Source organism: Canis lupus, chromosome 14 (genome assembly GCF_011100685.1).
Source record: "Canis lupus familiaris isolate Mischka breed German Shepherd chromosome 14, alternate assembly UU_Cfam_GSD_1.0, whole genome shotgun sequence".
NCBI classification, from domain to species: Eukaryota; Metazoa; Chordata; class Mammalia; order Carnivora; family Canidae; genus Canis; species Canis lupus.
In genome coordinates this window covers 44,201,910-44,228,539 of record NC_049235.1, presented here as the reverse complement: position 1 = coordinate 44,228,539, position 26,630 = coordinate 44,201,910, and the positions used below count along the sequence as shown (strand labels likewise).

The 26,630-nt window shown below is 35.8% G+C and overlaps 1 protein-coding gene across 1 annotated transcript in view; it reads right to left on the bottom strand.

Moving 5' to 3' along the window:
- The window catches only part of ITPRID1 (ITPR interacting domain containing 1), a 110,172-nt gene that overhangs the window by 30,716 nt on the left and 52,826 nt on the right, over positions 1-26,630 (bottom strand). Inside the window, 1 exon segment of the mRNA XM_038557250.1 lies at positions 24,967-25,024. Within this exon segment, the coding sequence (XP_038413178.1) occupies positions 24,967-25,024 (58 nt within the window).

Sequence of the window (26,630 nt, the reverse complement as noted above, 5' to 3'; positions counted from 1 at the left end):
AGACAATCAGTTCAATATTTTTTTTTTTTCCTTGTGAAGCAGTTTGGGAGCAAACATTATTCGTGCTTGAGTTAACTAGTTGATATGCAGGTAATTATGTCAAATCCTCAGACAGTAGGAGGAAGTAGTCCTTTTACTTGGTAGCCTACTTCATCAAAAGCAATAATCCAAGATTTAAAAAAAGGAAAAAAAATTGAATTCACCAAGCTGGAGAACTAAGATTTTCTTCAAGAATCAGGCTTATGATTTTCATCTAGCTGCAGTCTAGGGGACAGACATGGGACTCATGGTTGCATCAGGGACAAAGGTGGATTCTCAGGGAAGTCAGCTGTGTGTGTTTGCTCTCCATTTGCCCTTCTTTGCCTCCACTGCCTCGCTCTGGTCATTCTCTGTCCTATCTGTGTTCCAAATTTACACTTCTGTTCAGTCCATGGGAGGTGCTAGTAGAAGGAGGAGGTTGAAGGCAGGAGAAAGAACAAGGCATATTTATTCAACCACTGCCTTCATGGTGTTGTTTTTTGTTTGTTTGTTTGTTTGTTTGTTTGTTTTTTTAATATGGCTGCATTTCTTTACAGTAAGAGTCTTGGTGAGGTGTTCTTCTCTCAGGCTTCCACTTTTACCTGGCCCTACTGCCTGATTCTTTCTCTGTCTTTTCAGACCTGGTCTTTTATTCTTGCTAGCCTTGGAGTGCTTCCCTATCTCTTGTTGGTCTCTTGAACCCAGCCCAAACCTATGAATAGTTCCTTTTCAAAATCTTTTCAGTCAAACCGTTTGAATATACTTCTCTTCCCTGCCTGAGTGATATATCCAATACAATCGATCAGACAACTAAAAATGCCTTGCCATGATTAATTTCCATATAGTATTGTATCCTTTGATTTTAATTCTGAATAATCTGCTTTTTAAAATTTTTTTTAAAAGATTTTATTTATTCATTCATGAGAGACACACAGAGAGAGGCAGAGAGAGAGGCAGGTCCCTGAGGCAAGCCTGATGCAGGACTCAATCCCAGGACCCCAGGATCATGACCTGAGCCAACCACTGAGCCATCCAGATGCCTGATTAATCTGCTTTTTAATAAAAATGAGGTTTGGGTTTTTATAGGTATCTCAAATCACTCAAGTTTGGAGAAAAAATGGGCAGAGAATTGGGCAGTGTCCTCCATATCTATCATATTTACTCACTTTCTTCTCTTTGTCCTGTTTATGCTGATGATGCTCTAAAGAATAATTTCCATGTCAGCTTTTTCTTTTCTTTTCTTTTCTGTTTTTCACTATGAATGTTCTTTTTTAAAAAAATATGAATGTTCTTTTATATTGCTCCCAAGTTATCCTAAATTTTGATAAAATTATTTTATATATATTCGCATTCATTTAACAACAATCATTTACTGATTAGCTACTCTACACCAGGCACTGGATGGACAGGGAAGAGAATTGAAAGATGCAGCCCAGATTTTGACAAGCTTGTCTAGTAGACATGCCACAGATTAATGATAGAATAGATACTAAACAAAAATCCTGAGACTGCCTTTTTATTTAATTTGATAGCAATGAAATTTATCCCAGGATGTCTTTCCCAACATATATTTTTTAGAAACACACAATGCATAAGGTATGCCTCCTAAGCAATAAAAATCATCTTAAAACTGATGATTAACTATCTTCTAGAAGAAGCTTGCTATATTTATTCATTCACTCCACAAATATTTATCTCTTGAGTGCATGTTGTGTTAGATAATGTGCTAGATTCAGGGGATACATAGTGAATAGAACCATGCTTCTCCTCTCCAGAAGTTCACATTCTGAGAATGAACTTTGAGGATGTCAGAGGCCTTTACAAAGAACAAATAGCCTTATAACGAGAGTTTTGGTGTACGTTTAAAACTAAGTCCTTTTATCTGGGGTTCCAACAGCACTGGCTTCTCCGGTAGAGCATGTTTTTCACTGACATGCTAGAACTGTTTGGATTCAAATGCCAGAAACTATTCTGAAGAGAAATCCTGAATAACTACTACAGGAAGGAACTCAAATTAAGCTGTCGTATCCATTTTTGTGATATTCATGATAGGAAAGGGAAGTGTGATAACAAAAGAAAAGAACAACCACAGATCTGTAAATAGTAAAATTCAAACAAAAAATGTACTAGGAAAACTTATTCCTACTTAGTAGCACCAGTTTAGTGAAGGCAATTAAAAATATTATTAATGGCATTTCTCCAAACATAAGGTTATACACCCAAACTTAAAGTATATCTGTGGTTGTAAGGTGCCCTATTTCAAACTGACTTTTCAAAAGGAGTCATACAGTAGGCCTATTTCAAACAAGCAATTTTTATATCTTTAGTCACACAAAATATACTCCATTGCTTTATGTGATGCTATGATTCTTTTTCCTGGACTTTGCTCATATGAAAGGAAAACCAGAAGATGCATGCACAGTAACAGATTTGGAGGCTGAATTCCTTTTTTTTCTTGGTAGAACATGTTTTTGCCAAGATTACAACCCACTTGAACTTCTGTCTGTTCTTTGATTTTAGAATCAACTTGGGCTCCTTTTAACACTGGAAAAATCACATATTGAGCCATGGATAAAGAAGTCTTAGAAAAGTTTACTGAAGGTTTTTATTATCACAAAATATCTGTAAATAAAGAAACTTCATATTAACATTTAGTGCAGCTAAATATATATATTTCAGAATATAGTATTTTAATTTTAGGTGAGATCATTTTATTTTGATTAAGCAGTTATAAATTTATAAAGGAAAGATTTTAAAAAAGCCCATCCTAAAAAATGTCTACTCTGATTTTTTAAATGTTTAAAGAACACGCTTTATTTAAGAACCTATTTGGTCCTCAACATATTCATTTGTGAGTGCTTGCTGTGTGCCAGGCACTAAGGTAAATTCTGAGGATTGAAGAGAAGTCAGACACTATTCTTGACCTCAAAATGTTGAGGTATGGTGGATTTACCTGCTTAAACTTAGCTTGACACATATGGTTTAAACATAGAATAAATTAGGACCCTGTTACAAAAAGAATTTATTAATCATAATACAACCAGAATTGAAGATTCAAAACTGAGAGTCTTGGGTCTGGATTTGGCCACTAATTATCACTGGCACTTGGAGCGAATCACTAACCTCATGGGCCTTTCTTTCCTCACATATAAAAGTATACACATAAAAGTACAAAAGTAGTCATTAAGCCTTTTATTTTGTAATGACAAAAATCTGATTGTCTAAAACTAACCATATAACCCCAATCCTGCCCCTAAATATATCTAACATGAGTATGCATATGGGTTGAACATGGTTCCCTGAAGTCTATGGAGATAGATAAAGAATATTTTGCATGTATTTACAGACAAAGGAAAGGAGAGGGGACTAAACCTATTTTTAAAAAGTAATAAGATATTATGGTTAATATATAACTATTAAAGATAAAGTGCGTATAGTTTAAAAATTGGAAGAAGACAAAGGGAAACATGGAGATAGAGAGGAGTAGGAGGAGAAATTTTCTCTCTCAGACATACTATATACAAGGCAATGGGCAGCCAGGTCATCCAGAATGAATCCTGAAATGCTTTGTGGCACCCACTCCCTCGTGATACGTGTGATAAACCATCTTATCCATTTTGGCTTCTAATAGACTGCAATCTGCATCAGCAGAGCACATTTTATAATAAAGTTATTTACAGCATGGAATCTGGGCAGAGCGTGCCATTTGGAGTCAGAGAGTTCTGGGCTTTGTCCTGATGCCAACACTTGCCAGCTGGGTGAACTTGAGCAAGTTCCTTAACTTTTACGAGGCCTGATTTCCTCATTCACAAATTAGAAGTAATTGCAGGTAAGTCTTAATCCTCAACTATAATTATGGTGTTCTGCATTATAACCCAATTAAAGGAGGCAAGTTTCTGAAAATCTGCTTCTGGCCTATTTTGGCTTTCTTGGCTCAAGACCTTTTTTTTAACGTCATCTCTACCTTCTCTAAGGAGATGAGCCTCCTGGAGGCATTTTGTGCTGGAAGTGAGGTAGAGAAGAGCGAAGAAACATTCTGTACCTTCCCTTTTTGACCAAAAGTTTTGTGAAACATGAGTACCTAACGGTGGCAATACCCTGATGCCTCCAGCAGGGTTGTAACTCAGAAGAAAAGGATGTGACAAGGGAACCCCCAAAGAATAATGTAAACTTGCCCTCTTTGCATGTTCCCATGAGCAGCCCTAATTTTTTGCTATGGGCTATTGGTCATATTGAGGGGGAAGAGGGGCAAATTGGGTGGTGACTGGAAAGATATACATAAAGCAGAAAAGATCTTGGGTTTGGAGAAATGGTTACGCTTTCGATCTGGGTATAGACATCCCAGCCCTTGCTCCTATAACACTAATGGTATTGAAGAGAGTATGATAATTCCTAAAAGTCTGTGAGCAATGGGTTTCTGCCTTCTCCAGGCTTCCTTAGGATCATGGGGAAGCTAAGACAACCAGGAAAAATGTGTGAAGAGCATGTAAAATTTCTATAAGCACAATAAATACAAGTGTGCCTCTGAAATTTTTCCCCATCATTCCCCTTGCTAAAATAGAAAGGGGACTATATTTTCTTTTCCTGCAGTGCTTTGTAGTGTTAGAAGTAAATTTAAACACATTTCTTCTGAAGAAGTCAAATTTTTTTTTCTGAAATATAGTTATTTGATCTCCATTCTTTTAAACCAAGATAACTGCTTAGTTTATGGAACATAGTGTCTCTACTGCAGGAACTGGAGGAGGGCACAATTATAAACCAGAAACTCACAGGAGTATGGTGATTTTTTTTTTCCTTAGAAATTTGAATTATTACTTTGAATTATTCGGAAGGTAAGGAACTTGCCTAAAGAACAACTGTTGAAAGAGGAGGCCAATTGCAATGTGTTTTCCCCAAAGTAATTTTGTGTGAACTCTTATTTCTACTTACAAGGAAGTTTTCTTTACAAAAAGCAAGATGGTTTTGATTTTGTGCTGATAACACATTTTCTTTTAATTAAATTGTTGGGAATATTCAGTCTCCATTTCAATGCCCCTCTTGCTTAACTTAGAAATCCTTAATACCACACAGAGGTGTGATAACTTTGGACAACCTAAATGAAGGCTAATTTTATGATAGGTTATCAATGAATACATCATATTGAGAAGCTCCTTTACATTAATCAAGCTCTCTGCAAAAGTCTATCACTTTTTAATTGTTGGTGTTATCTCTACCCTAATGAGAGCAATGCTTCAAATCTGCTGAGGGTTAGAAGAGTAATCATAAGATCTTCTCCTCTCTAGGTTTTTGTTCCTGAAAGATGCCAAATGCTTTAAATATTGAACAAGTTGATAGGCAAAGTGTACTGGGATGGACACACCTACTCACCGACGCAGCCATCTCTGCGGCATCTTCCTGCAGCTGTTACCACCTCACAGTGGTGTCCAGAGGCAATCGGTTTAAAAGGGAAAGAGAATGCCGCTCAGAATATAAGCAATGGGGCGGCGGGGGGTGGGGTGGGGGTGGGGGTGGGGGGGGTTGAGGAAGAGGAGATACAATTATTTAGATTGGAATACAACCAGGACAACTACACCATGTATGCAAACCACCAAGATGAAAATCATCCCATTTGTCAATGGAGTGTTCAGGTTTAGAAAAGGAAGACAGGAGAGGTTTGGGAGTCTGACAATTGTTTCAAAGACAAGCTAATGTTTTTATGCTGCCAGCATATTCATTTTAGAAATCTTCTTGGCCTTGAGGTTTTTGTCTCATTCACTTATGCATAATCCTCATGTTGTTTCTTGCTTTGGGCACAGAGGAAATCAGAGAAAAGCCATTGAAAACTACTCTTCCGGTTATCTGGGGAACCTACTGTGTGATTTCAGGTACTAGCTCTTTTCAAAGCTAAAATAACAGATAGTGCATGTGGACTCAATGAAATGATGAAAAAATCAGATCTTTGTTGTTGTGTGGAACGGTGTGTTAAAAAGTGTATATTACCTCCTTCTCGTCCCATTCCTCAGTCCCCTATGTTTATTTTGTTGTTGTTGTTGTTGTTTTTCCCCCTGGGAGTACTTCTTAATAAATCACTCTAACACAACCTTTCCCCAAGGTCAGTTTCTAAGACAAATGGGAGCAATGATTCATAATGGAGCTCTAGAACCTGCATGTTAAAAAAATCTAATTATTGAAAGCAAAAAGCCCAGGTATCTAAATATTCATCTCTGGGCCCTGAAAGGCTAACCATAAATATAATAAATACAGAAAAATAAATTAACAATGATTTATATTTTAAAAAAATCAAGAAAAGCCAAAATTGAAAGCCATGATCAATTAAAGATGATGCTATGACTATATTGATAACAAACCACAATTCTGGAAATTTGCAAGAATTCCAACAATTTACATGTTTGTATGTATAACAGGCATCTTGTAATGCTGTCAAAGCATTGTATAGCAGTCAAGCCTCTTAACAGAGAACAGAATTAGAATTCCCAGTACACTCTAACACACTACTTGTATTAGTTCTTATTTTGATACTTAGTATGTTACTAGTAATCATCTTGATCTTACCTGAAAATTAGTGTAAGCAAATACACATACTTTAACTCCTAAGAATCAGAGAAAGGATTTCCATTTTTTAAATCAGTTCATGTCATTTTCTTAAAAGAGTACTAAGGACAATACATTGATAATCACTGATTCTGCCTTTATATCTTTGTCCATAGACATGACAGAGGAGGATTTGCAAATGATCTGTGAGATGAATCCATAATGACAACAATAGTACCAATAGCTACCATTTACTGCTTGCTGTTATTGCTTGTTAATTTCTGTACATGTTGTCTCTCATCCTTACAACTGTCAAGTTGGGTGAATTTTATCATGTCCATCATGAAAATGGAAGCTTTGAGGTTTGTGGGCCTCAAATAACTTACCATAGGTTCACACAAATAATGCACGTGACCTGACCTTTTTCCAATAAAGCACCCATATCAAATCCGTGCCCAAAGAAAAAATGAGACTATATTGGCTGTATATGTTTAATGAACCTATATCATTTTATTTTCTAAGGGTTGATTCCGGACTATGGTAACTTCTAGAATTCTGTTAATCAACATGTATGTCCTAGAAGCCATTCTATTCTCCTTTAAAAATTAATACAAAATTAACCTGAACTACATTCTCAAGCCTTGGCTGATAGTGATGGAAACTATTAGCAGTGGACCCTCGGTGAGGTCCAGTGTCCATTCCTGCCATTCTACTCCAGAGCACAAGAAAGGACTTTACAGGATTCCTTGTGATCTGAAAGCATAAAGTCAGGAGTTTTCTCAGTGGTTCTCTCTGAAGTAGGTTTCCAAATATAAGCAATGACTGCTCTAAAGTCTGGTGACAAGGGTGTCTCTCCTCAGAAAACCTTCCTTAATTATTCAATATAATACAGTCCCTGGGCCAGGACACTCTGTATTATATTATCCCATTTTATTTTTTATACCCTTTAAACTTATCTGAAATTATCTTGTTAGTTAATTAATTCTATAAATATTTATTGAACACCAATTATGTACCAGGATCTGCATATGCCATAAGGATCTAGGTGTACAGTATTGAACCACACAGCAAAAATTATCGTATTCATGAGGCATATTTATCTATTAATTGCATGTCATCTCTTCCTTTTGTAGAGGCTTTGTCAGTAATATTTATGGTTCTGGACACATAATGGGTGGTAAATAAATATTTGTTGAATTATCAGGAAAAGTATAAAGCCTCAGACCTGCATGCAGAATTATTTTTCGGATAAGCTACCAGGCTCGAGTTAAGTCTCATAGTCTCTTCTACACCCTCCTCCCCTCCGAAAGCAAAGGTATTTAGTTCCAGCCTCCTCTTGTAAAGTATCATTTATTGAAAATATTCCTGGACTTACCTCCCCAGGTCCCTTATCTTACATGCTTAAGAAGATCTTGGAGGTTGTATAGCTACTCTAAGCATTGGATGGTTTGTACTAAACAAAACTCGAAAACTCCATGCTACTTGGGATCAGGGACACTGGATGGTATAGTAAAGAAGTCTCTAAACTTTAAGATAGGTCACCTGGATTCAACTCCTAACATTGGTGCATACTAAGTGGTGTTCTCTGGCATGTCACTTAACTCCCCTGAGCCAAAGTCCGGCATCTAAAAGGGTAATAAGCCTGACTACTTGAGCTATTGCACAGGTGATGTGAGGAACAAACATATGAGCTAGAAAACATCAAAGCTCTTATTAATGACAAGAATGACACAAACATAACCTAATGTCATCATACTATACAAGAGCAATAAGAAATTCAGAATGATACCTGCGTTTCTGAGGAGCCATTTTCCAAATTCAGGAATGTTCAGAGTGTTATTGGGTATACAACATAAATATAAACATAACCACTGGGTCTGGCTTCACACTGAAACAAAACAGACTGCTGATCATATGGGAACTTAAAAGAAAGATGGCCTTAACTAAGAATATCTTTCCTTCTGGTGTGTCTTATTACCTGATATTCTACTAGCTGAAAATTTAAAATCCATTGTTACTGAATAATAACACAAATATAGGGCTTGGATTAAAATGTTAGAATGAACACATAATTTTTTTCTTGCAAATACCCTACTAAAGCTCCAGTAAAGGACTGTGTTTTATTACAAAGACATAAAGAAAGGGAAGTACTTCTAGAAGAGTGAAAAAAATAACCTCCAAATCCTATTATTCTATAAAAGCAACAAGAATGCTGGTAAGAATTGTCAAAATGAACTCTTTCAGAACTCTAGAAATTAACCAAAGTCCTGCGACAATCTAAGGAGCATATATTTAAGAAAAAAGTAGCTGAATATAAGTAATAACAGTGAATTTTGTGGCATCATCTTAACTTACCTGAATCCCATCATTTTCTCCCCAGATCTACATTAGTCCTAACAATTAGTACCCTTGGAAAAATGATAGTTGTGAAAACCAACAGCTCTAGTAGTTCTTGGAGGAAGCAAAAGGGATCTGAAAGCTCCAGAGAAGCCCCATTTCTGGATAATTTTCACTATTTGACCTGTGTGACAGCTCTCTGGTAGGACTATAAAATGGCATAGCTGATTTGGAAAACAATTTGACAATTGTTCAAAATGTTAAACAGAGAGCTACCTAATACCCAGCAATCTCACTCCTATGTATATAGCCAAGCGGGATAAAAATATATGTCTCCAAAATATTTATGCATAAATGTTCAAAGAAGAATTATTCATAATAGCCAAAATGTGGAAAGTACCCAGACATCTATCAACTGATGAATGGATAAATAAAATGTGGCATATCCATACAATAGGATATTATTCATCAATAGCAAAAGGAATAAAGTATGGATACATGCCACAACACGGATGCATCTAGTAAATGTTATGCTAAGTGAAATAAGCCAGTCACAAAAGACCACAATTGTCCAATTTCATTGATATGAAGTGGCCAGAATTGACATTGAACCAGCAATTGTCATAGGGAGCATCAGAAATAAAGAAATGATGTTGATGGATATGTGACTTCCACCAAAGTGAAGGCATCCATTAAGACAGAGAAGCACCAAAAAAACCCAAATAAACTAGAGATCCAACAAAGACAAAACCCAGAGGAATTTCCAAGGTGATGTTGCCAAGATATCCTAGAATGACAACTGTATACCAGGCATTAGAGAGCCACCATCTGATGGGAACAGCACGCTGAGGGCAGGGCTTTGTTCTATGACTACATCCTTTTTATCTAGTGAAATCAATGGAGGATGTTCTATGAACAAAACAACAACAACAACAAAAAGGAGAATTCAAAGACAGAAGACTTGAACTTTAGGAAAGAGAGAATCTAACCCAGAAAAAGGCAAAGGAAAGAATCCTGGAGCTGACTGCTTCCTAGCAGGCTTAGAAATCATCTCATCCAGAGGAAAAAAGAATTAAAATTACCATAATGGTAGATGCCAAGAGTAAACTGAAATTATTAGATTTGTTAGCCTACATGAGGTAAAATATTACTTAAAAAATGTACTGGGAAGGTATTGGAAAGTATAGAAAGAGTTGGCAACATGCACAAAGGAAAATAAAAAGAAAAAAAAATGCTTCTCCAGAAATATCGTGGTCCATATCTTTTGTTCAGCATCCCCATGTAAAGCTTCAGTTTCTCCAATTTCCATGATGAAATCCTCTGTCGATATAATAATTGATATAAATATTTGAAACTGAGGGTTTCATGGACATAAAAAAATCTTTTATTTCTCTAAATTCAAAGTTATTTCTCCATATCAGGTCATATCAACAGAACTCTAGGACAGTGGATTGCATTATCTTTGCAAAGTTTATCTGTGTGACCTTGGTTTCATGTAAGCCTCAGGGAATTGGCCATCATGAGTTTCTGTCTGTCTGGCTGTCTTGTACCATTGCAGACATTTAGGGAGGAGCTTGTTCTTTTTATCATAGGCAGAATTACAGCTCCTGGGAAATCTTTGTTGATTTAATTTACCCATTGAACAAACCAGTGTCAGGTCCCCCACTAGGTTATCAAGATATGCGTGTCAGGGTCTTTGGAATGCTAGGAAATCATAATTTGTTCACTTTCCGGTTAACAAAGAGCAAATAATGGCTTTTAAAATAGTCTTATTTCTCAGAATGCAAGAATTTATACTATCAGTATTATTTATTCATGTAATAGAAACGAAAATGATAAAAACCAAACTTCGAAAGTCCCTATACACCAACTCCACACATTTTTAAAAGAAAGTCATTTAATGAAAATAGAATATCTACAAGTTCATACTATGTTATAGTTTATAAAATAAATTTGAAAACCTATTGGTTAATGCATCAGACTCTGATCAAGGTTAAACCTGTGGGATTGCCATGCAGGTGGGCAAATTGCACATGCTGCAGGAAATAGACCATGTCAGATATGATCGTTGACGTCTGTGTGGGCACCAGAAGCTGACTAGAGTTGGCAGCAGAAGACACCAATCAAAATCTCAGCTGCTCTGGCTCTGTGCCTCTCTCTAACCTCTCTACCCAGAAAGAAGAATGAGCCTTACCTCTGGCTTCAACTTGCCCAGGGAAGGCTGGGAGGGGGAGATGCCAACTCTCTTTCCAAGGTAAGGAGAACAATCAGAATAAGATCAGTTATGGAAGGAAAAATCCTAACGCTCAAAGCCTCTTCTAGCACCAGTTTTCTTTCCATCGGGATATCCTGTTTGCTCAATCTTTTCCAGAGCCTCATGCTAATAGGATGATGTCTGCTACACCAGAGAAGAATTGGGAACTTTCTTCTGACAGATCCTAGAAAAGGAGATGGGAAGCCATGATTTCCCTCTTGTGCTTTCTCAGGCCACTGCTCTTCATATAACCTGGGACTTTTGGCAAAAAAACAAAACAAACAAGCAAACAAAAAAACCCTTCCTAATTAATGGCCTAGTTTCTTGATTAATGGCCTTGTTAATTAATGGCCTTGTTTCACCTTGAAAGGTTTTATACTAGCACTTGGCAGGTGATCAAAGGGGCATAGAAAGGAGTGGAGAGGAGGTAGGAGGCTGAGCTGGGGCAAAAATTGGAGATAAAGCACAAGATAAGGAGTATCTGCAACACATCAACTTAACTGCCCTTCCTTCATCTTTGGTGGCTTCCATCCACTACCTTGGCCACGCCCTCCCTTCCTCGCATAATCACTAATCCAGGATAGGAAAGATCAGTGAGAGAGTGATTTTTTAAATCCCCTTCCAAGACAATCTCTCAGGCTAAAATAAAACAAAGCATTCTTGGTTTCATGTCTGATATAAACTATCTTCTAAAAAAACTTTGAAACACAGCTCTTGTTAAAATATATATATATATATTTATAAGGGACATGGCAAGGAATGCTCCTGTTTATATCATATCTAGCATAGTTCTGTGGGAGGTTGAATAATATTATATATAATATTAATGTAATTATTATTATTATATATTAAGTCTGAATTTAAATAAACTCAACCCCTGGTTAGGTCATAAACTTCAGTTTGTTCCCTTTGTTGGTGTAGATGATTTCAACTATATTAATACACTTGATTTTAATATTTCCTTAGAAGTACAGCAGTGCTTTCTCTGTTGAACTATCACTCCAGTTCTACCTATATTTTGATATTATGGTGGTCTTGGCTAGTCTAATATAACAGTATTAGAATTTTGGCCAAGGAAACAGAGGAATGTTTTAGAAGAATAAAAGCTTGGGGTCAGACAGAGCTGTGAATCCCAGCTCAGTCACTCAGTAGCTGAGCTAGCTTAATCTAAATTACTTATCCTCTCTGAGACTTGGTTTTCTCATCTATAAAATGGGAGTGAAATCCACTAAATCCCATGGTTGTTTTGAGGATAAATTAAGAATGTAAAGTGCTTTGTATAGTGCCTGTAACACAGAATGCTCAATGAAGATTTATTCTCGTTTCCTAAACCCATTCCCCATGCTAACCTCTCTGTAGATGTGATGCCAACCCTTAGCTGTGAAGACGCATGGAGAGAATCCTTAAAACAAGTAGCAATCTAGTTAGGGACATATGTCTTACACCAGCTAATTATAATTCGAGGCAGACTGTGTTAAGGCCTAGAGTAAAGGCATATGTCAAAATTGAGCAGAGCACTGAAGAAGGTGTATCCCCAGGAAGCAGGGTTCTTGGAGAAAGTGACAGAAGAGTACTAATCAAACTGAGACAGTGAGGACGGGTGACATTTGGCACGTGGCAAAGTAGACTGAGAGTGGATTCCATGAAAAGGAAGCCATGCATTGCAGAGATGGAAAAGTGGGGAATGGTGGAGGATGCTGGGCAACTCAATATATGCAGTGCAGTCTATGGGAGAGGAAGCAAGACTGCCAGGGTGGACTGAGGCCAGAATGGAACAGCCCTTGAATTCTATCCTAAAGAGATTCACATTCATATATAGACAACTGAGAGAAATAATTAAAAAAAATGAATAAACACTGTGGCACCCTTATGGAGGTAAAAGCTACCAAGCACATGGAGAGTGTTGAATCTACAGAACTTCGCATCAAGCAACTGCCCCTTTCGTTCCATAGTGGATAATACCAGGCTTTGCTCTATTGGAACATACTCAGTCAATTAAGAAAAGTACTGATTGCCGGCTGCAAAATATCCCCATGGTGCCAAAATGTCTGTGGAGTGGGTGGGGAGAGGGAGGGAAGGTGTGATAATTAAAAGAATTGTTACTTGCGATGTCACAGGAGCCGATGTGTTAACTCTGCATGCTGGGAAGCTAGAGTGCTCCCAGCTGCCACGGGGAGGGAGGATGTGGTTTGATCCCTGGCACCACTCATTGGGACAAGATGAATCACAAATGTGTTAATAGTGAGGTTCCATGTCATAATGTGCCAGATGGAGGTGGTTACATCTCTGATTGATTGCCTCCTGGCCAAGACAGGGGTTTTCCAGAAGGCAAAATTGGCATTAGGAGCTCTAGGGATCAGTAGGTCTTTATTTTGGTCAACGTGGACCTTGACATTCTAGACTTTATGAAGTGTGGCTACCCCAAGACGTGGACAGCCAGAAACAGTATGGGGATGAGGAAAGAGGTGATGAGGCTGTGATATATGGAAGATTTTTGCTCTGGACAGAGGTCCTCTGGCTAAATGTGGCTGTTAAGGAATCCACATGGGGGTGGGGTGGGGGGCACTGGAAAAAAGGGGGTGGGGAGGTGCAGTAGGCACCCCGCTTGTGGACGAATTAAATAACTAGAGGGAGAGAGAAAGAAAGTCCAAGAAGAGAATGAGCTTCAGACAGCAAATCCCCAAGGCAGCAGAGTGTGGGTGCCAGGCTGAGGCCACCGGGCAGAGCTACAGAGCAGAGCATTGCAGGGTGACCTTCCTGCCTGTTCCCTCCCACTCACCCCGACCGGAACCACCCAGCTCTTTGTTGTGGTGGTTTGTTCCCCCAGTGCAAGCTTCCAACTATAAACAGCCAACTACAAGGGCAATAACTGTGGCGTCCTACTGGGAACTAACGCAGCCTCTCGTGCAGGCGCTGGGTCCTAATACAGGACAGTGAATAAAGCTTCATTACAGAACAATGGAGTTAGCTGCCAGAGCCTACAGATTTGAATAAACAACAAATAAGCAACATCTGCTCCAGCATATGTGTATGGTAAAAAAAAAAAGTCACAAAATAAAAGAATTTGTAAATGCCAAAAGCAACACTAAACTGCCAGTGCTACTGTAGAGTGAATTTTTAATTGCACATGCAAAGAGGCAGGCTGTGGGTATTAGTCTCACATATGTCTTGTTGCTGCCAACCTGGGAGTATAGATGAATTTAATTAAATAAGGATTATCCCTTCTCCCCAGTACAATTACTTATTTATAACAATGATAAAATTGCCTAATAAAAAAATTGTAATATTTCAAAAACAAGCCTAGAAAACACCCTGCTTTCCGTGTAAGTCGTTCAGGGCTGTTTGAGTTTGAGTGTGTCTTTTAAAATTAAGTCTCTGCCTACTGCCAAGGAAGAAAAAACAAACAACAACCCTTATCATAAAGCCTGCTGCAGTTAAACAGCCAGAGATGGCATTATGGAGAAATGTAAAGAAGACACAGAGCAGCACGGGAATTGCCTTTCGTGGGGTGGGTAGAAAATTAAGCAATTGGACTCAAATTGAGGCTAGGCGACGGAGCCAAGGGACGGGGCTGCGGAGGCTTGGGCTCTCCCAGTGGCCTGGTCCTAGTCGGTTGTGCGAACAGGCGGTCATGGTCACGGGTGATCAGTCAGTTCCCTTCATGTTGCCTATCCTTCTTCCCTGTGTGCTAATTCTCTGCAAACAAGTAACACCACCCACACCAAACAAACAACAAAAGAGGTGGGCACTCCAGCCTCTCTTTTCGGTGCCAGCGGAGTTCATGTTTTACCTCCAAGTTAGCAACCCACATCGTCGGGGAGGCCGGTGGTGATAATCCAAGTATGAAACTGTAGATGGCAAAGCAGATTCATGTGTGAATGACTACAGAAATCAGGATCTTCTGAGTCTCCTGATCTAAGTTTATCTTTAAGCAATTTTGTTGCCGCAATAGCTTTTCTGCACTAGAAGTTAAGGCAAGTGCTAAGAGCTTATGACCAGGTGCATTCAAAGTCAATTCAGAAGCCAGCCAGAAACAAAAGGCAGTCAGGGGCTCTGAGGTGTGGGGCTGTGGGCAGTTACGTGGTCCTTCCACCTCGCTGTGCTCATCTGTGCAATGGGAATAGTGACCATAGGATCCACCTCCAAGGGGGGATTCAGTGAATTAATACATATAAAGTGCCTGGAACCACACCTGGCATGGAGTAAGTGCCTAATAAATGGTGAGAAGAATTTAAAGGGATGCTTTAGCAAGGCACTCAAATCTGTATTTGGCTCTTTCTCGGATGTTAATAGCTTTTGATTCATCTTTTGCTTTTCCTTCGTGACACTTAGGGCAATTGTAATTCAATAAGTAAGTGGTTCCTCCAGATACTCACAGGCTTCCCCGGACTAAGTTCTGTTTTGCTTTCATTTGTATCCCCGGCACCTAGACCAGGTTCTTATATGTATAAGTGCTCATAAATATTCATTGAATGAGTGAATTCAGTATGGAAGGAGGAATAGATTTGAATCCAAAAGATCCTGACTTGAAATTTGGTCCTCTCTTTGCCAGCTGTGTAAACTCAGGCAACTTGCTTAATTTGTTGATGTCTTATCTCTAAAGAGGAAAGAGTAGTATGGTGATTAAATAATGTAATTGAAACTGTTCAGGACACTGCAAATGTATCAAATATAAATTGTTAATTAACAATGAACTGCTAAAAAAAAAAAGAAACAACAACAAAAAAAACAATGAACTGCTTCCTAATAATAATTGTAACTGATTGGAATATCGAATTAGGCAACAGATTCCTTGTATATTCAGGTAAAACAACTTTCTGAGAGTTGTTGCTGGAATGTTTGCAAAACCAAAATAAATGAAGTCTACACCGCGTAGGACTAAATGCAACATGCAAAAAGAAAGCACCAATTCATAGATTTGAAAGGAATATACATATTGGAGACAGTCCGGATTTACAAATACTGAAATCCATGCCAGTAAGATCATTAAAAATACCATGTGCTGTATTTTAAGATAATCATATACTCTGCCCACAGTGCACTGTTGCAACATTAAATCACCACTGGTGAATTAGAAGGGAAACTCTTCTGGCTAAGGTGGGAGAAGCTTAGATGGTGTCATGTATGCGGTTCCCTGATGGGTCAGGCACTGTGCTAGGCCTGGGGATGGCAGGTAAATAAGACAAGATTCCTATTCTCAAGCAGAACATAATTTAGTGTAAAGGAGGGAGGCATAAACAAATGATTACTGTTTTTCCAGATGAGTCCTGCAGAGGTGTTATTTACCGAGGCTAGCGGTAGCATAAAGGGAGCGCTTACAGATAGAGAAGAAAAAGGAGATAGAGTAGTAGGACTGTGGAGTTTGTCGGCTAAGAAATGAGAATGGGCTATTTTTGATGTTCTTCTAAATTAGTATTACCAGCCCCTATGACATAACAGAGAGATGTGAGAGAGAGAGAGAGAGAGAGAGAAAGAGAAAGATTGAGAATGGGAAATTAAAAGATTTAACAGATCTAGTTTTAACAGAATTAAAATTTTTTTAAAATTTAAAATTTAAAATTTAAAATTAAATTTAACAAAATTAAACAGAATCTAGTTTAGTGGTAATTGGTGAGGAAGAAGACTGAAAGGCCAACCAGGAGATGAGGCACCTCTTCAAAACTACCTTTTCCAAATCTGCTTTGGAACAAAAATCTTATTTGCAAAACCTTAATAATTTAGCTGTCATTAAATACCCCCCAAAATATTTCATTTGTAAAAATGACCATTGAGCATTACCTTAGTTGAATGATTAGTTTGTTGTGGACAAATTAGAGAATACAGAGAAGCAAAAGAAGGAAAAACCATGATTGTCTATGCTGTGTACACTTGTGCTTTCTATTTATTTATTTATGTATTTACTTATTTATTTATTTATTTTTGTGGGAGGGTCGAGGGTTAGAAACTTGGAAGAAAAAATATTACCTGAAACTCATCACCACGAGATGGTCACCCAACTATTAACATTTACAGTTTTTATGTGTATCATATAGATTATATATGTGATTTCATATAAGCAAATTGAGATGTTTTTCTGTAGAAACGCATTTTATCTTATGACTTGTTTTTCTCTCTTAATTGTAAGTTTTTAACCACTGTGGCATGAAATACCAGTTTTCTTTTTTTTTCCCAGTTTTCATTTTTGATGACCGCATAGTGCTCCATATAATGTATCATGATTTATTTAAACAATCCTTTATATTGGATATTTAAGCTAGTTCTAATTTTGTACATCTCTATTATAATTGCGGTGGGATAACATCTAGTGGGATACCCCATAGGAAGATAAACACAGTTGCAAAGTTTCTGATATATATTGTTATATATTGCCTTCCAGAAAGCAATGTGTATCCTTGCCAACATTAGATTATATGATGTCTTAAACCTCCATCAATTTAATAAGTCATTTGCCTATTTTAGTGTATCGTGTATACTTCTTAGACTATTACTGACGTTGAAAACTGCTTCGTTTGCACTAGCTTATTTAATATAATTCCTACTGACATCTTTATATTTTGTTCAATTCTCTTGCATTGGGAAATTTCAAACATGTATAAAGTATAGAAAATAACACAACCTATATTTATCCCTTGTAAACACCCTTCAGTTCTACTAAAACTTAACATTTTTCCATAGTTACTTTAGATTTTTTTTTTTTTAAAGGAAACATTGCAGATACAGTAGTCTTATTTACCTGGGTTTATCCCTTTCTGATCCCATCGCCTCCCTCCTTACCTTCCTTCTCAGAGTTAACTAGAATCCTGAATTTGGTGTTTATATTTCCAATGTACATTTTTGTGCTTTTACTTTGTATATACATTAGACACCAAGTACTTGCTAAGGTAAATATATTTTATATATTGTATGCACCTAACTGTAATTCATTTACCCCTATCTTATATTCGTGATATTTTTTCATGTGGACAAATTAACTTGCTTATTATCATTGCAGCGTATTATTCTACTCTATGACTATGCTGCAGTATCATTAACCTTATTCTTATTGATTTGATTGCCTTTAGGTGGTTTTTTTCACTATTTCAGTGTTGCAAAAAAGTTTTTATATGTTCATTCATCGCATATATACTACATTTGTAGTTCATTCATATACTACAAATGAAATGGCTGAGTCAAAGGGTCTGTGCAACTTTAACTCGACTCGATTTTGCCAAACTGCTTTGCAATAGGCTGTACCAATTTATAGTCTCCCCAGTTGTGTAAGACTATTTTCTCCTTTCACCAATACTTGGTAGAATCAAATTTTTAAAATTCTGTCAGCCTAAAATAGTATCTAATCATTTAAATTTATTCGTTCCTAATTATAATAGCATAGAATGGGTTTTCTTCTTTATCAGTTAATTTTTAAATATTTTGCTGAATATTATTGTAGATAACTTCTACTTTGTGATATTGTTTGTTTTTGAAGTATAATTGACCTGTGACTGGTCTTTGAACTTTGTGTATGCTGTCTTTTTTGAACCAATATTAACAATTATAATAAAGTTGTATTATCAATATTTCTTTTTACAGTGTGTGCTTTTTGGGTTTCCTGTTCAAGAAATTGTATTTTGCTCTCAGGTCATAAATACACCCTGTTTATTTTCTTCTCTAAGTACCAATGCTTTGCTTTTCACATTTAGACCTTTGCTATACTTGGATTTATTTTTGTTAATGGGACAAGCCAAGGGTTTAATTTTTGATCTTTTTTATATGGATAACCAATTAATTGTATCAATCACATTCATCCTTTCTCCACTGGTTTTGAAATGCTTTTTCTGACTTTTCATTTCCATACATGCAGGGGATCTACTTCTGAACTCTATTTCACTGGTTCATCATCTTAAAAAATTTTTTTGTAACAGTGGAGTAACACCTTACTCCCAATTATGATATAAGTGTTCATTTCTAGTAGCACAGATTCCTCCTCCATGATCTTCATTATTATCTTAGCTTTTCTTTGCCCTTTACTAGTACATTGGGATTTCAGGACAACCTTGTAGCTTCCACACAAAAATTAAAACAAAAACCTACTCTATTATGATTTTTATTGAAACTGTTTTGCCAATTTTATTACTGGTGGAGATTTGGTTTCTTTGTAATGCTGAGTGTTCCTGTTCATGAACATGACATAGCTCTGCTTTTATTTAGGTCTTTGTTATGAGACATAGTAATATTTTATAATTTTCCCAATAAATACCCTGAATCTTCATTTACATATATTCAAAGGTACTCTTGCAGGTTTATTGTTGTTGGAACTGTGAAAGAAATATTTTTTTTTCCTTTATGTCTTCCTAACTGGTTATTGGTGGTGCTTGGAAATAATACTGATTTTTGCATTTTGCTCTTGCATTCAACAAACTTGCTAAACCTTGTTATTCTATTTATATGCCTATTAATTCTCTTGGGATTTCTATGCAGACAGTTATTTCGTTTGCAAATGTGGACAGTTTGTAAGTGTGTATACATCTTACTTCGTGGTTTTGCCATTCTGCTTTGACCTTTAGTTTAATGCTGAATAAAAGTAGTGCTGGCAGGTTTTTTTTTTTTTTAAGATTTTATTTATTTATTCATGAGAATACACAGAGAGGAGAGAGAGAGAGGCAGAGACACAGGCAGAGGGAGAAGCAAGCTCCATGCAGGGAGCCTGACGTGGGACTCGATCCCAGGTCTCCAGGATCATGCCCTGGACTGAAGGCGGCACTAAACCGCTGAGCCACCCAGGCTGCCCAGTGCTGGTAGGTTTTATTCATGGTTGAACAGGACTTCCTTGAAGGTTTCATTGTTAGGATTGATATTTGCTATCAAGATTTGGTAGATACCTCTTAGACTAAGAAAATTTCCTTCTATTTCTACTTGCAAAGAATTTTTGTTAATCCTTTTTTGTTTATGATGCTGTTTATGATGAAAATACACTCTCAGCTTGTCATTTACATTTTAATTTTTTATGATTGTTTTTCATATATAGGTATTAAATGGTAGGCTGTGAAAATTGCTTAATTTAAATAGCTATTGCATTTTAAGTCGAGCTTTAAAAATAGTTGTCTATTCCAAAATGATGTAAAATTCACCTACGTTTATACTTTTAGACCTTTTATAATGTGGGTGTGGTTTTTCTGCATTTAACTGTCTATCTGAAATTTCATTCATCTGAAGTTCTGTTGGTAAACAGTGAAATATTTTATAAAAATACAAATCGTTTTCATAAGCTATCAAATTTATCATATCATTTATTTCCTTTAATAATTTATCATAGTAGTTGATAAATTATTTTGGTTTTTCAATTGTTGAAACACTGAAATCTTGGAATGAAAGCTAGTTTTCAAGGATTAGTATACTTCTAATGTTTTACTGAACTTAAATCATCATTACTGAAAAATGTTTACATCTGTATTCATAAGTAAAATTTAGTTCAGGTTTTGTTTTTTAATCTAAAAGGAACTGGAAAGATTTACAAATGTTTACATTATCTGGAAGATTTTTACAGAAGAGCCATTATCTCTTGAAAAAATGAGAGAGCCTACTTATGCAACAATTTTGGTTTTATTTTGTCACTGTTCATTGCTGTTCTTAGAGATAGTTTTTGGTAAACTTAATTTTTGTTTGTTTTCCCCTCTCTGGTACTAGTTTACTTAGCAGTTCTATTACGATACTTTGTTAATGTTTTGGTTTAAAATAGATATGTATATTATGAGTATTGTCAACATAATACCAATATAAAATTTGTTACTATGAATACATACATTTTCTAAAATATCACTCATACTAATTATCCCTGGTTTTAATTATACCACTTGTATTGGTATTGGTATTCCTTTATAATTTAAAACATAGGTTTTGGATATGGTATAACTTCTTTTATATATCAGTGGTTCTGTCTTTTCTCTAATTTTATTTTGATTATCTAATTTCGTTAGTATGCATTTCTCTTTTATTGTTTGACAGCTTTGTTTTTATTCCCCACATGAAAAACTAGTGTTTTGATTTTACTTATCAAATTATTTTTTTCTGCTTTCTAAATGATTGATCTCTAGCTTATTAACCTCTAACTTCTAATTATGCTTATTTTACTGTTTTTATGATGACTTCTTGAGTCAAATAATTTATTTCAGTTTTTACTTGTTTGATAATGAAAGCAATTAATGCTATGAATTTGCCTCAGATTACTGCTTCTCTTCCAATTCTTTAATTTTATATGAAATATTCATCATTATTATTGAAATGATCTGAACCTACAGTTTTAAATGAGCATCTTCTGTATTTATTTTAGGATGGAAAAATCAATCCTGAAGACCTGGATTTAGTATTTTGTTTTGTTTGTTGGGAGGAGGAAGTGTTACTTGTATTTTTATTATTAAATTCAAATATTACTGCATTTATCCATGGTAGGGTGCCCTATACATAATGTGTGCATATGTAAGGAATCAGTGAGATAATCTTTGCATTTACAAACTGTTAACTCTTCTGATAAAGTATACGAAGAACACTGAGAAAGAATATTGTTATTATCAATTACAATATTAATATATCATCTATCACCTTTTATTATGTCAAACTTGATCTGTAAAAAGCTGAGAGGAATAATAAAATCTCCCAATTTTGGAAGAGATGTTGATCAAAAGATACGAAGTTACAATTATGTAGGATGGATAAGTCTAGAGATCTAAGATATCTGGTGAGTATAGTCAATAATACTGTGTTAAATATTGAGAATTTGCTAAAAGAGTATAGATTTCAGGTGCACTTACCACACACATAAAATGGAAAGTATGTGAAGAACTGATATGCTAAATAGCTTGATCATAGTAATCCTTTCGATATGTATATGTATATCAAATCATCATGTTTCACACGTCAACTACATATAATTTTTATTTAAAAATTAAAAAAGAAAAAGTGTCCAAAAATTTTGGACTGGTTGTCATGGGGAGCAGAGAATTAATAACAATATCTCCCATTTTTATGGTGTCAATTTCCTATAGTATCCCCAGAATTTTTTGCTAAGTAGTGTTATGAAAATAACATATGCACATGGTAACAAAAGAAAATGAAAAGATGCCAATTAATTTAAAACATGTTAGTTTCCCTTCTGTCAAGGTACTTCCATTAGCAGTTCCTTATATGCTCTTCCAGATGCATCCTGTGCATACTCTCTCCCTTCAGTAGAAATAGATATTTTTTTTAATAAAAAGAGGTGTCTACACAAAATCTTTTGCACATACTTTTTCTCATTTAACAACTGTATGTCTCAGAGACCTTTCCATATCAATGCGTAAGTATCTGCCTCATTTCTCAAAATAATGTCTGAATAGATTTTAATGTAACAATGTACCATAATTATTTAAAACTAGTTTATACTTTTGGGCATTTAGGCTGCCTCTAGCATATTTACTATAAATATGTTTTTGCAGTCAAAATTCTTATGTGTACACTGGAGTCTACTGATGGGTCAAATTGCAAACTGGAATAGTTGCATACATTTAAAAGTATGTGACATTGACAGATTGTACTTCAAATAATTATGACGATTTTTAACTGACAACCAACAATGGATAAGTTTGTTTCACATTTTTACTCTCACATGATGTTACTAAATATTTGTGACCTAGAACCACAGTTGATTATTATCTATCATGGTTCTGTGGGTTGACTCAGCTCAGCTCTGTGGTTGTGGACTGGATTCTCTCATGTGGTGGCAGTCAGATGACATCTGGGTTGAAGTCATCTGAAAGTCTGACTGGATTAGACATCTAGGATGCCTTCCTTATTCACACAGAGGCTCATTCAAGGCTGTTTATCAGAGTGGACATTCCCATGTGGTTTGGGATTTTCACAACATGAGAGCTGGGTTCCCAGAGAGAATGTTCTGGGAGCAAGTATTTCAACAGCCAGGAAGCAGCCAGGTGGGTTAGGGGCTATGCTCTGGATGTAGCACAGGATCACTTCTGCCATTTAATGGTACCTTCATTTTTGAATGAAATAATTTTTTTAACTTTGAGTCAAAATTCATTCATTTAAGGACGCCTGGGTGGCTCAGCAGTTGAGTGTCTGCCTTCAGCCCAGGGAGTGATCCCTCGTCCAGAGATCGAGTCCCCCATTGGGCTCCCTGCATGGAGCCTGCTTCTCCCTCTGCCTGTGTCTCTGCCTCTCATGAATAAATAAATAAAAATCTTTTAAAAAATTCATTCATTTATATTCATACACATATATAAATTCATTCATATATATAATTTATTCCTATATATAATGAATTCATTCATTCATTCATATATAAATAAAAGTAATACTTTTCCCTTTTCTCTATTAATAGAAATAGAACTTGTTTTACTTACTTTTTTCCTAGTCCTATTTTTTCTTGGATTAATGACACTGTTTTTGAAAGTAATAAATTATATTTGCTTTACTTTAGTTCAGATTTTCTCCATTAGGCTAACCTTCACCCATCTTACTTTGCTCTCTGAATTTGAAATTAAATATAGGTTAGTGCTTTTGCCTAACTTACCAAATCAATTTTTGGAATGATTGGGGTGACTTACATGATATCAGCAGACCTCTTAATTGAATGTCAAGGAAGGCAGTTCCTATTGGCACAGGGACCTCTAGCTTCATTGAGAAGCATTCAATTAGATGGAAAACAGATGCTTATTTTTGTCTTATAAACCTCAATGCAGGTTATGTGGTAATTACTTCGAAGAGCAGGATAACAATTTATGTAATCAGCAGGACCCTATAATTACTAATGCATAATTTCTAAACAGCATTTAGCAAAATGAGGCCCATACATACACTTTGTAATGAAAAAGATGTGTTTGACACCACACTAAATTAAATTAAAAATTTGCATATTTTCTTCCAGGAAATGCACTAGCTTCATCTGCTTTATTTTGCTTCACTAATCCCTGTCTACTTTTAGCTCTGTTATAGGATCATGGAAATGCTGAATCACAATGATGGCTGAATGGGAGCATAAGAATGAAGAGTAGAGAAAGCTCTCCTTCTTTGCTGTCTAGGATTATATAACATGATTCTGAAAGATTATTTGGAAGGTTACATCTAGGCAACTTGTTTCCACGAAGAGTTTAATAAGAAGGTCCTACCATCACTTAATTTAGAATATAAGTGCTAGCAGAGAAACTTAAAAAATTAACCCCACTTATCAAAGGACCAGTAAAATGATATGACTTTTGTAACATCAAGCAGTTGTCAGTAGGAGTAAGAAAGTATTCCCTCAGTCCCAGTCCTATGTGGAATCCATTCCACTCTCTTGATCAAATCACACAGAGTTAATCTTAGACAAAGCACAGAGTGCATTAGCCCCAGGGATATCGGACAGATCTGTAGTAAGTTGTTTGAAATTTACATGTACACTGGCATTGCTAGTAGGTTTTTAATAGCAGTAGGTAGAAATAGTAGTGGTAGTAAATAGCAACAGTGGTAGCTATGCCATCTTTTTTTTAAAAGATTTTATTTATTTATTCATTTGAGACACAGGGGGAGAGGCAGAGACATAGGCAAAGGGAGAAGCCTGTGGGGAACCTGATGCAGGACTCAATCCAAGGACCCCCAGAATCATGACCTGAGCCAAAGGCAGACTCTCAATCACGGAGCCACCCAGGTGCCCCAGCTATGCCATCTCCTGAAGATGAAATAATATGTAGTTTAAGTCCTACATATAATAATAATAATAATATGTAGTTTAAGTCCTACATATTAAGAAAGTTGAGTACTAGTTATTTACATTTTCTCTCTGAAAGGCCATTGATGACATTGCACATCTTGATAAATCTTACCTGCAATTCCCGACATCATGTCAAGAGGATTACCAGTCTCTTCATCAAAGCTCTGGACCTGAGACACCAAAATACATCAATCTCATTAGGGATGTTTTCATAATAAATTCACTTCATTTATTTAATCAACATATAATGAGTGCCTACTGGCTACTGCTAAGAGGATTAACCATGATTTCTGAACTCAAATAGCTTACAGTCTGCTGCAGGCAGGTGGCACATACAAGGCACTCAGGATAAAGATTCAGAGAACTAAAGAAGATCAGGAGAGAGAAATGCGGGAACCACTTCTGTGTGGGAGGAATAGAGACCCTGTCTGGAAGATGTAACATTTGAGTAAAACTTAAATAATAATATTATTATTCTATATTTTTTTTCTCCTAAAGAGCTTTAAATATATTTGGAGAAAGCAAGTTATTTCCCACATTTAATTTTATCTCTCTAAGAGATTTATTTATGACTTGGTAAATTTATGGAGAGCAATTCAGAAAATTCACAACTCAGTTGCTATACAGAGCTTAGCTCAAAGAAAATTTGTTTTCCAAATTGATAGAGCAGAATTTATTTTTAAAATTCTTTCAGAAATTAATATACTACTCTAGAGAATAAAATTAGGAGTAAAAAATTTCTTTATGAGTAATAATATAGATTACTATAGAAACTTGATAAATAGAGTTAAAGAAGGCAAGAAAACATTACTCTTAATACCTCAGAGTGCATTTTTGCAGGTCTCCTTTTTAATTTTTTTTTCTGGATATAGTAATGCAATCAAAATTTTTCAATCAAAGCTTAGAAGGAGAACTTTTTTTTTTTTCCCACTTATAGGATTTCTTTGAAAACATCATTTTTAATGACTTTACAATAGACTATATTTGGAAAAGTACATTAATTTACTGATGTTGGAATGTTTTCTAGCTTTTGCAAATAAAAGTAATGGTAAGATGAGTATCCTGGTACATAAATCTTTTTCTTACATGTCATATTATTTATTTGGACTAATGTCTATATACTGAAAGCTGAATCAAAGGATATTTAAACACTGTCGTGCATGTGGCCAAAAATGACCTTTAACTCAGGAATAAAGAAGTGTGAGAGTATAGCTCAGCAATGTAAGAAATATTCATTCCTCCTTTTTAATCCTTCATCTCTTTTCTTCAAAGAAATTGTTTCATACTTGTAATTAATTAGACTTACTTCTTAACATTAGTTTTATTGGTTTTGTAACTCAAACCATGTTCATAATATAAATTTTTAAGTACACTAAGAAAATTATTTTGCTCTGATCATTATCATGCAGAGAAGTCCATTTAGTGTGATGTAAAGTGTACATTAATCTATCGAGAAGCAACCCTCAAACAACAACATCTCAATAATTTAAAATGAAAACCAGGTGTATTCTTGGATTATTCCACCAGAGCCAAACTCATTAATACATTTTTAAAAATTTAAAAATTAAAAATAAAGAAATAGTTGTTAATGTTGGAAACATTTTCCACCTAATCAGGATGCCAATTGGTATTGTTTAATAATATGGGCAACAGTCTCACATATGAGTTCTAGAGAGCAAGATCCTTGTATGGAAGTGAGAGAAAGATTAAAATGTTTTGTGGCGGATATAAAGAAGCATCCTACCTTGACTTTACAATTGCAGAGGCTTCATTAGT